The sequence below is a fragment of the Bombina bombina genome, chromosome 4, assembly GCF_027579735.1.
Source record: "Bombina bombina isolate aBomBom1 chromosome 4, aBomBom1.pri, whole genome shotgun sequence".
NCBI lineage: Eukaryota > Metazoa > Chordata > Amphibia > Anura > Bombinatoridae > Bombina > Bombina bombina.
Genome location: NC_069502.1, coordinates 422959085 through 422971655, shown reverse-complemented (window position 1 = coordinate 422971655; position 12571 = coordinate 422959085). Strand labels below are relative to the sequence as shown.

Here is a 12571-nt window from a genome sequence, read left to right as displayed (position 1 = left end):
AGAAAGGCTGAAAGATGACCACCACTGAACAAGACACACAAGCTGAAACGTCAAGACTGGGCCAAGAAATATCTCAAGACTGATTTTTCTAAGGTTTTATGGACTGATGAAATGAGAGTGAGTCTTGATGGGCCAGATGGATGGGCCCGTGGCTGGATTGGTAAAGGGCAGAGAGCTGCAGTCCGACTCAGACGCCAGCAAGGTGGAGGTGGAGTACTGGTTTGGGCTGGTATCATCAAAGATGAGCTTGTGGGGCCTTTTCGGGTTGAGGATGGAGTCAAGCTCAACTCCCAGTCCTACTGCCAGTTTCTGGAAGACACCTTCAAGCAGTGGTACAGGAAAAGTCTGCATCCTTCAAGAAAAACATGATTTTCATGCAGGACAATGCTCCATCACAAGCGTCCAAGTACTCCACAGCGTGGCTGGCAAGAAAGGGTATAAAAGAAGAAAATCTAATGACATGGCCTCCTTGTTCACCTGATCTGAACCCCATTGAGAACCTGTGGTCCATCATCAAATGTGAGATTTACAAGGAGGGAAAACAGTACACCTCTCTGAACAGTGTCTGGGAGGCTGTGGTTGCTGCTGCACGCAATGTTGATGGTGAACAGATCAAAACACTGACAGAATCCATGGATGGCAGGCTTTTGAGTGTCCTTGCAAAGAAAGGTGGCTATATTGGTCACTGATTTGTTTTTGTTTTGTTTTTGAATGTCAGAAATGTATATTTGTGAATGTTGAGATGTTATATTGGTTTCACTGGTAAAAATAAATAATTGAAATGGGTATATATTTGTTTTTTGTTAAGTTGCCTAATAATTATGCACAGTAATAGTCACCTGCACACACAGTTATCCCCCTAAAATAGCTATAACTAAAAACAAACTAAAAACTACTTCCAAAACTATTCAGCTTTGATATTAATGAGTTTTTTGGGTTCATTGAGAACATGGTTGTTGTTCAATAATAAAATTAATTCTCAAAAATACAACTTGCCTAATAATTCTGCACTCCCTGTATAATCAATGTTTTGTTATTTAGTTACTGTTTACAAAATAGGGTAATAATATACTGCTTTGTTGACCAATAGTTTGCCAGTGCTATTGGATCACCTGACTGCCTGTGCTAAACATGCTATAGCAGCAATATGTTAAAAAAAACTCTTGCACACAGACTGTGACTAGATAATAACAGATGACTTAATTTTGCATGATACAGGTTTAGACTGATGGAAATATATTAAGAAATTAAAAAGATCTTTTAGCGATAAAGAGCTATCTGAAATATAAATAAAGACAAAGGTTCCATATATTCATTGATTGACAGGAACCACAAAGATTGTCAGTCTTAAAGCTTTTAGCTTCTTTCAAATTTGATCAAATCCAATTTATTATATCATCAGAGAGACAGCTGAAAACATTATTTGTGTTTTTGGCAGCTTGGGAACTGTATTTATACACTGAAATCATTAAAGTATAAAGTAATTAGCTGAGTAGGCAGTCACAGTAAGAGTGCTGACCTAACTATGGTCAATACAGACCTGTTTCTTAGATGTTCTCTGCTTAGCAAAATCAAATAAGACTATCTGGCAAATCCTTTGCTCTGAGAGTATTTTTCCCCAGAGACCATTATACGCAAAAGCTTGTCCCATCAATGTGATTTGCTGTTGAAGGTTTTCAAATCTGAAACTGAATAAGACTAATTGGCTGTATAAAGAAACAGATCAATATTTTTTTAACAGCTGCAATGTGCCTAATAACTATTAATACAGTTATTGTATATATCAACCCTATGTATATAACAACAATTCTGGTGCTAGGAAGCAACTTTTGGCGGCTTTGTTTTGTCACACTCAAATTGACTCATATATATATATATATATATACACACAAGTATATATATACACATATATACATATACATATGTACCTATTGTGCAAATGTACAGAGTTAATGTAATGAAGATTTATGACAAAGTAATGAGAAAGCTAAACGTCCATTCCACTGCTTGTTCACTGGTATTTAGTGCGCTAAATATAAGCACAAGGAGGTTATATAGAAAACTCAGGAACTTATTTCATATGTCTTATGCTCCATCTATTTAACTTTTATAAGTTTCTCCAATATTAGATTTTAAACTGCAGACGTTATGGGTTTAAATGCAATAATTATGGTTAACATTTGTACAACCAAAAATCACACACATTCATTTTAGTTTCATGCTTTTCCTTATTTTATATCTTCATTATATTTTGGTAATTTCTTTTTTTACTTGTAATTTTTTTCAATTTAAGTATACTATTTTGTGAATAAATTTCAGTTTTGCATTGTGTTTTCATTGGTTATTTTACATGTGTATTTTTTATCACCTAATATGAAATTATATTAAAGACCAAGTTTACAATTTGCTCTGAATGATCATGTGATTGAATAGTAACAATTTATGGCCTTTAATACAATGTTATAAATATTTTTAAATCTCAGAAGCTATTGGATGCAGTATTCATTCTTTCACCAGCACATTGTTTTTATTTGTATATTTGTTTCATTTTGAAATATGGTCTATGTGAAGGATAAATAATGTTTTTTCAAAGCTATTAATTTAAGAAATTATGTAGTTGATTAAACAGGATAGAATATGACTCAGACTTTCAATTAGCTTCAAAAAATATTACATGTTTCTACAGAGAACGCCTCACCTGAGCCATTATCGCCAATGCCCCCCCCCCTTCCCCCGAATGCTTAGTGCCCCAGGGGAGAGAGATGCTGTGCATGTCTCCGGAGCTCTGATCTTTCATCCCTGAGGTAACAAGCTATCCAGAGTGTGCTATATTGGAAGATAATGGCTCAGGAAAGACGACCCGCGTACCGCTCACAGTCTAATTAAAAAAAAAGCAATCAGTGTGGGCCAACTAGATGCTGCAGAAACAAGGGCAGTTTAAGTTAAGGTATTGAAATATGAAAAATATTTATTTTAACTATTTTGATGCTTAGCACTTTCACACCACATTGCTGTCACCATTATTCTGTTTTTGCACTCATTGCATTGAAACTTTAATAGTGGTGGGGGGGGGGGCAGTGTTTGAGTTGCCCAGATCCAAACTAAGCTTACGTAAGTGCCCAGAATGACAAAATTCAACCATACAAAATGGAAAAAGTATTATTTTCGATAGCATTTGTGCTAAATACCAACATGAAAATCATTTTCTGTGTGATTGCTGATTTTGCATTTGAATGTTAAAAGATTATTTCAGTTTAATGTCTCTTTAAGTAGTGTTCTATGTGCTGCCCTTGCACAGATGTTGCACACATCTATTATCAAATTTGCTTCGTTCCCATGTTATTTTTTGTTGAAGAGATACCTAGGTATATGCCTGGAGCACTTCATGACAAGAAATAGTGCTGCCATTTTGTGCTCCTGCTAATGGATAACATTCTGGCAAAACTGCTGTCATATAGTGCCTGACATGGGGGCCGATTTATCACAGCCCGAATGGGGCGTATATACCTGTTTCCGCCGGAAACAGGAGTTAAGAAGTGGCGGTCTTAAGACAGCTGCTCCTTAACTCGTCCGCCTGCTCTGAGACGGCAGGATTCTGCCCGATCGCATACGATGGGGTTGATTGACACCCCCTGCTAGCGGCCGATTGGCCACAAATCTGCAGGGGGCAGCATTGCACAAGCATTTCACAAGGACTGCTTGTGCAATGATAAATGCCAACAGCATATGCTGTCGGCATTTATTGATGTGTGGCGGATATGATCGCTACAGCGGATTATGTCCGTTCGCACTTTCAGAAATCGGCACCATGGACAGCACCTGAGCTTAAGTCCCTGATTTTCAACAAAAGATACCAAGAGAATGAAGAAAATTGATCAAAGTAAATTAGAAAAAAGTTTAACATTGCATGCTCTATCTGTATCATGAAAGAAACATTTTTTATATTTCATATCCCTTTAAATTTTAGAAAATCATGTCTCATTACACAGTCACTTAGATTCCTGCTCTGTTTTATGTAAACTCCTTGACAGCCAAACAGAGCTGTTGTGTGTTGCATAGCCGTCAGGACTTATTACCTAGTTATGTATTTTATATTAAGCCCTTGACTGCCAGCGAGAGCGCTTGTATAGTGCATAAGATAATTATATTTTTGCATTGGTATTCATGAAAATAAAAAATAGTTTTGCTTGATACCTAGCAGACTTCACTTGTACAACTCTTGCTATTGTAGAGGTATTAGGCATAAAAAATAGATTATATTGCAACTCCCATGCAAGTATTTGCTTTATTACCTATCAGCAAATATATGAAGTTTTAATGCAAGTCTAATAATAAAAAAATCAATTTCAATTTCTGGTTAAGGGGAATGTCAGGAGAATACTCTATCTTATATGCAAAGGCATCTGCCACGCAGAATTTAAATCAAGATTAGAGATTAGAATACAATGAAGCAGAATTAAATATGTAAAACTCAGAGCAAACCAGTCCCATTAGGCTGGTAGTATTGAATATGCATATTCACATCAATATTCAGTGAAAGAGAAACAATTAGATCCGGACAGGCAATGAATAAGATTAATGATGTCCCCAACTTGCACTTTATTAGTGCTACACTGTAAAATTATATATTCCATAACAGACTTCTATACCTTTAAACTCAATTAACTTCCTTATGTTCACCCTAAGGATATCCTCAATCCATATTTTTATAGATCTATTAGCCTGAGTGAAGTTTACAAGCATCTGTGCAACACCTTATGATATCATTTTTGAAGGGATTTAACATGCAAATATTTTTTTTGTTCCGTTTGTTCCGTACACTAGAGAGGAGGTCCACAAAAAAAGAGCTGCATACTTGCAGAAGGATTCCAGAATGCATCGTTACAATATTCTAGGAATATTCATGAAGTGTTAGTTCATATTCATTCTTATTGAAATAACATTGCAATGAGAGATGCTGTTTGCTTCACTGTTTTCCCAATTCTTATGCATGTGATTATTTTGTCTGTCTATATTTGGTGCTTGGTTGCTTGCACTTAATTAGAGAAGAAGCATTACCGCGTCGACTTAATAAATTTTGACTAATGCTTATAGTGTTATATTTTAGTTAATGGATTGTCTTGCTGTGCTGTATAGTTTCATGATAGTATTTTATTTTAATGCTATAATTGATAGAAGGGTTTTGTGGTAACTTTTATCTATTGCAGTAGTGTACTTGTTTTTTATGCCTGGGCAGGTTGGTCACTTTAGCAGATTATATACGGATTCAACATCACTACAATCTCTTAGACAGCTTATCATTTAAAGGGACACTAAATATAATGATTATATGCAGTCCTATAAAAAATATTGTACAAAAGTATAGGCAGAGCTTAGGAGGCTGAACTGGCTCCTAAGGCTATGCTTGCATCCCACGGGGGGCTTAGTGCTATCCCATGATGCCAGCCTCCCACAGCACTTTTTTCAGCTATGCATTGAAACACAGTACAGAAAGCTGCTGTACCACCCAGCCATAGGCTACTCAGGCTGTACTTTAAAGTAATGGATACAAGGCTTACTGAAGGGCACTGGTGGTGTGAGCTAGTGCTTAGTTTCCCTTTGTGGTTGCGAATTGGGGCTATTGTTAGGGACTGGTGTTAGATCTGTAGTTAGCGATTGGGGTTAGTGCTATGTTAAAACTTTGAGATTCAAGGCTGTGAAAGGTTTTCTTAGTTGACGCCCATGGTTACATTATGGCTGTGATCGTTTACCAGAAATGATATTGTTGTTTGATTAACATTCCAAATAAAAGAACCCCCCAAACTAGTGTGGATCTAATTTCTTATGAAAACCATTTTGATTAAAATGATTGAATCAATGCTACATGTGGCAGAAGGTTTGATTTTCATTTTATTTTATATCTATATCTGAATACATGCATGCATTTCCTGTAAGATTGAAAGTAAAATGTTTGCTTGTGAGCACAACCCGACAGGGGCTCACCAAATATTGTGACCGTGTTAACGTAGTCTCCCCATAAAAGTTAATGGAGAGCGCAGAAGAAAAAAACCTAAGACCTATTGCTCGTGCGCTAACGCAACAGGAGTTTTTAATAGTTCATATTTTCATGTTCTTCACATACAAGATAATGTAATTTTTATTGTAAATATATATATATATATATATACATATATACATATACACATTTATATCTATTCCTATAGATACCAAATAAATAAGAAAGGCACTCTCCGTATAATAGTAATTCAATTTTACTTAGATGAACGTTTTCGGGGTTGCCCCCGTCCTCAGACCTAGGTCTGAGGACGGGGGCAACCCCGAAAACGTTCATCTAAGTAAAATTGAATTACTATTATACGGAGAGTGCCTTTCTTATTTATTTGGCATGTTACTGTTTTAAGTGCACCCCGGAGGCTGAGTTAAAGCAGTGAGTGTGGGATCCTCTTGGAAGTTTATTCCTATAGATATATAGGTATATAGATATCTATTTTACTTTTACATTATCATATATATATATAGAAATACATATTTAATAATAAAAAAATTCTCTGTGAAAATAGGAATGTAAAACATGCATAACATGCATCAAGGTTCGTGATTTTGGTCTAATGCTGTGTCAGGTTAGCGCACATGAATGGCTAACTGCAATGTGCGTTATTGAAATATTAAATATTAAAAAAATAATAATTATTATTATTAAAAATTATTATACATACTGTAAAAATTCTAAATAATCCATATAATATATCAATATTTTTTACAGTATATAAAATCATTTTTAATAATTATAATTTTTTTATATTTAATATTTCAATATCACTCATTGGAGTTTGCATTTTTTCATTTGCACTAACCCGACTCTGCCTTAGACCTAAATCACATCATATGTGTGTGTATATATATATATATATATATATACACAGCATCCCAATATTTTATCATATCTTTTCATGTGACAACACTGAAGAAATGACACTTTGCTAAAATGTAAAGTAGTGAGTGTACAGCCTGTATAACAGTGTACATTTACTGTCCCCTCAAAATAACTCAACACACAGCCATTAATGTATAAACCGTTGGCAACAAAAGTGAGCACACCCCTCCCTAAGTGGAGATGTCCAAATTGGACCCAATTAGCCATTGTCCCTCCCCGGTGTCGTGTGACTTGTTAGTGTTACAAGGTCTCAGGTGTAATTGGGGAGCAGGTGTGTTAAATTTGGTGTTATTGCTCTCCCACTTTCTCATTCGGGTCACTGGAAGTTCAACATGGCACCTCATGGCAAAGAACTCTCTGAGGGTCTAAAAAAAAAGAATTGTTGCTCTACATAAAGATGGCCTAGGCTATAAGAAGATTGCCAAGACCCTGAAACTGAGCTGCAGCACAATGGGCAAGACCATACATCGGTTTCACAGGACAGGTTCCACTCAGAATAGGCCTCGCCATGGTCGACCAAAGAAGTTGAGTGCACATGCTCAGCTTCATATCCAGAGGTTGTCTTTGGGAAATAGACATTTGAGTGCTGCCAGCATTGCTGCAGAGGTTGAAAGGGTGGGGGGTCAGCCTGTCAGTGCTCAGACCATATGCCGCACACTGCAATAAATTGGTCTGCATGTCTGTCGGCCCAGAAGGAAGCATCTTCTAAAGTTGATGCACAATAAAGCCTGCAAACAGTTTGCTGAAGATAAGCATACTAAGGACATTACTGGAACCATGTCCTGTGGCCTGATGAGACCAAGATAAACTTATTTGGTTCAGATGGTGTCAAGCATGTGTGGTGGCAACCAGGTGAGGAGTGCAAAGACAAGTGTGTCTTGCCTATAGTCGAGCATGGTGGTGGGAGTTTCATGGTCTGGGCATGCACAGCTGCCGGCACTGGAGAGCTACAGTTCATTGAGTGAACCATGAATGCCAACATGTACTGTGATATACTGAAGCAGAGCATGATCCCATCCTTTTGGAGACTGGGCTGCATGTCAGTATTCCAATATGATAACGAACCCATACACACCTCCAAGACGACCACTGCCTTGCTAAAGAAGCTGAGGGTAAAGGTGATGGACTGGTCAAGCATGTCTCCAGACCTAAACCCTATTGAGCATCTGTAGGGCATCCTCAAACAGAAGGTGGGGGAGCCAAAGGTCTCTAACATCCACCAGCTCTGTGATGTCATCATGGAGGGGTGGAAGAGGACTCCAGTGACAACCTGTGAAGCTCTAATGAACTCATTGCCCAAGAGGGTTAAGGCAGTGCTGGAAAATAATGGTGGCCACACAAAATATTGACACTTTGGGCCCAATTTGTACTCACTTTTGTTGCCAACGGTTTATACATTAATGGCTGTGTGTTGAGTTATTTTGAGGGGACAGCAAATTTACACTGTTATACAGGCTGTTCACTCACTACTTTACATTGCAGCAAAGTGTAATTTCTTCAGTGTTGTCACATGAAAAGATATAATAAAATATTTACAAAAATGTGAGGGGTGTACTCACTTTTGTGGGATACTGTGTGTGTGTGTGTGTGTATATATATATATATATATATATATGCATGCTACTTTGGCATTAAAAGAGGGTGATTTTTCAAATCTCGTGTGCTGTTCTCTGATGAAGCGCATGTGCCCATGCGCGAAACGCGTAAGATAGGAGCTTACCAAGTGTCTGATGATAAGCCTGCTCCTGAATAAAACTTCATTTCATCTACCTCAAGTCTCAGCATTCCTTTTTCCTCATTCGTATATATATATATATATATGCATGCTACTTTGGCATTAAAAGAGGGTGATTTTTCAAATCTCGTGTGCTGGCTTTCTTTGCTGTGGGACTCCACGGATCTACACCAGGTCTTGTCCTTTTGTAGTGTATATTCTTATAGATAGATAGATAGATAGATAGATAGATAGATAGATAGATAGATAGATAGATAGATTGATACTGTATACAAAAGGACCGGTTCAACATTTGACCACCTTATCACTGATTATTATTTATTGTAAGGTTTTATAAGAAAGAGAGTTATTTTTCCTGTGTGCCCCATTTTTTTTTAGTCATGAAAGTGTTTTGTTCATATCAGTTGCTGTTACTAAATGTAAAATGTACAGTGTATGAATGCTCTTTACTATGTCTCACAGGTTATTGCTGGTTTGTTCCTGCACTTCTTACTAATTGATGTCTTTAATTATCCCTGTTGCCTTTGCAGTTTTCTGTATTCTTTGTAATGTTTATGACGTATCCACCTACTTCTTATTTGGCTTTCCTGTGAAATTCAAGTTTTTGTTTAAGCTTGCTAACATTTAATAATATAAAATTTTTCTTTTTCTCTACCTCCATTTCATTCTTCCCATTCATTCTTCCCGTTTAACTCTCTAGATACAATGGAAGCTGTATTTGATTTCATTCAGAGGAGTCGAAGAATGATTGTTGTTTTGAGTCCAGATTATCTCACAGATAAAAGTATAAGCATGCTGGAATTTAAGCTAGGTATTGTATGCCAAAATGCTGTATGCACCAGCCTTGTAATTGTGGAATACAAACCACTCCAGGGACCAAATACTACAATTTCTAAGCTTAAGGAGACAATTTCCTTTATCCGCTGGGAAGGAGAAAATTCCCGAAAGAACAGCTCAAGGTTTTGGAAATCTTTACGACTAGCATTGCCGTTGCGCAGCCTGACTACTCGTTCAAGCTGGAACGAGAGCTGTTCTTCTCAATCAGATATTAGTCTTGATCAGATTCATAAGAAGAAAAGACATTTAAAAGGAACAGTAACAACACAATATGCAAAGACTGATGTAAAAAATATAAAGGTAACAGGTGGCACAGTAAAAGCTAAAAATGGGCCTAAGGGTGCCAAAGCGTGCCAGTGCTGTGTAACCTATTGTGACAGTGAACATAGACTCCGAAGTAAGTGCAGGGCTGTTGCAAAGCCCAAATGGGAGACACATTTGTGCAAACCTGTCACCCATGGAAATAAAACTCATTGGGTTCAAAATGGTACTACTCAGCAGACTCCGGCACCACCACCTGTTACAGCTTATACTCTTCAGCAATATTCCGATTTATCCAACAATAACAGTGATTTCTATGTTCTTTAGCAAACATCATAGAATGAATATTTTCTTCTACACTTTTGCTGAACAAAGACAGTTATAGAACTGGATTTGGGTAGATCCAGAAATATTTACAAAAATGCTAAATCCCTGAACTGGATATTCTAAACAGGCATCCTATGTTAATGGTTTTTGGATCTGACCACAAATGAAATGAGGTATTTGTGGTAACAAAGTCTTCAAGAGCTTTGGAAAATGTCTGCATTTTTGGTTTCATTAGTTAACATAGACAATACAAAATGTGCAACTCTTTCTTGTGTTGTTGTTGTTGACTTGTTTGCACTTTATGTTAAGCTATCTTGGCTATAGTTATGTGGAATATAATTTACAGTTTTCAAACCAAACAATGCCTCTCAGTGTGCACGACAAACTTTTATTTTTTATGGACATTATTGCATTATGATTCTTTTTCCCCCCCACCATCTAGCCATCCAAGATCTTCCTGTTTTCCTCTATGAGAACACATTTCATTGTGAGATAAAATAAAATGATAAATCTCTTCACACTTGTCAGCTTCAAATAGGCATTTGTAAAGAAAATAAATCTGGGCTAATGGTTTGTTATCAGCATACATATAACACAACCTGTCAACAAAATGAGTAAAGGTAATTGCCACCTAGGTTGACTGATGTCCTGAGATGTACAGTTTTGTGATTACTTAGATTTGTGTAAATACAAGATTTCCTGTCAAACAAAGCAAGGAAAGCAGATCTGGCTTTTGTTTTGTAAACTCTTTAGATTTGCTGGAAATATTAAAATATCTACTAGCTGTTACTGCAGATCATAAAAGGTAAAGCACAAATGTGTATTTGTGTTTTTGGCCTTGGTGTCAGCTCTTGTTCATTTGTTCCGTGTGGTCCAGTTACTTAGTGCTTTCTGGTTAGAATAACATTACATAGCCAAGTATGAAAAACAAGCCAAATACAACTGTGTTCTGCAGAATGGTAAACAGTGCAGGACAGTAATATAGGGGTTAAACAGAATCCTTGCGTATATACTGTAGATGTTAGGAAGGGAAAATGACTCCATATACTTTTCAAGTGGTAAGCCTTCAGGGTAAATTCCCAATCTTTTGAATTTGCCATGCAAAAACCATAGTTCTCTCAACAACTTTATTACAAATATTACAAATCAAATCTGTTAGAATTCATTAATAATATAGTAATATAGGGTTTCCATAGGCTATTTGCAGATGAAGATTGAAGCAAAACAAAAGCAGCCTTTTGGAAAAGAGATAATCAGCAAACATTGGTTACATTATTTTGATAACTGTGTATGCGGGCAGGCTTTAACTAACTTGATTTAGGACATGTGCAATTAACATTTTTCTTGTGTTGTGTCCTTAAATGATCCGACACTGTAATTGTAATCATAAACTATTTTAATAAAGCTAGGAAGTAACTGTTACAATATGTGAGATTGGCTATAATAATAGAATGGCTTTAATGGGGTTTCAAGAGGTAAAATATATTTTAAGAAAATGGACTGGACTATCGCAGGTTAGGGGTCTCCATCAAAAATATCTTACAACTTATATGAGCCAAAGTTGCTTGAAAAACATTAGACAAAAGGTGTTGGAATCAGAAAAAAAATGTATGGCATTTTTTTAACAAATTGGAATATGATTAAAGATCTAAAGTCTACGAAGCGACATCTGTTTTGTTTTTTCTTAAGGTTAAAAAATACAATTATTTTTCTTAAGTAGTCATATTTAAAAAAAAAAAAATAGAATATTGTCTGTCTATTTTGAAAAAGCATTTGTAAACATGTATTTCAGCCTGCAAAGCTCATGATGATAAAATGACTTATAAGCCGGTGAAGCCACTTCATAATTTGCCAAGCTTGAAATATTAATTATTTATGGTGCTTTTTTTTTTTTTTTTAGAACAGAATAAATTATTTATCGTCCTTTTTATCACATGGATTTTATAATAAAATATGTATTTCGCAATACAATTAAAAGAAATAAACTTAAAATCTTACATAAATTTGTTTTAATCACATTTCATTGTCCTTTTTGTTGAGTTAGAAAATCCTTGTCAGATTTACAAAACACCAAAGGTTCATAAAAAGTAAACTGTGAAAAAAGAAAGCGATTAAAACTGTTCTATGTTCAAATTTGAATATGTATTTTTGAATGCTTATCCCAGTGATATTGTCCCTTTAAGTATCAAAAGGATGTTTTAGACCTACATATCACATCTATGTGTTGTTACAAAATATATTAACCCCCCCCTAGTATCGACTCACTCAGTTAAATAAAAAGACTGACAACCATTAATGGGGTGAAAAGGCCACAGCCCAATTTTATTAATACATAATAAATATCATAAATAACAACTTAAACTCTGAAAAAAGTGCTTGCTCACATAACACGCGCGTTGCCAAGCTCAGCCAACACGCCCCACAGTTCTGAATCTCTCCCCTGCAACACAGCAAGAGGTACCACTAACCACTTATTG

At 36.1% G+C, this 12571-nt stretch overlaps 1 protein-coding gene across 2 annotated transcripts in view; it reads left to right on the top strand.

Annotated features, from left to right (window-relative positions):
- IL1RAP (interleukin 1 receptor accessory protein) overlaps nucleotides 1–11752 on the top strand; it is a 524293-nt gene extending 512541 nt beyond the window's left edge. For both annotated transcript variants that reach the window (XM_053710238.1, XM_053710239.1), the window contains exon 11: nucleotides 9370–11752. In XM_053710238.1, coding sequence (XP_053566213.1) covers nucleotides 9370–10094 — 725 coding nt within the window. In that variant the 3' untranslated portion in view covers nucleotides 10095–11752. The remainder of the gene's footprint in view (nucleotides 1–9369) is intronic.
- Nucleotides 11753–12571: the final 819 nt, after the last annotated feature.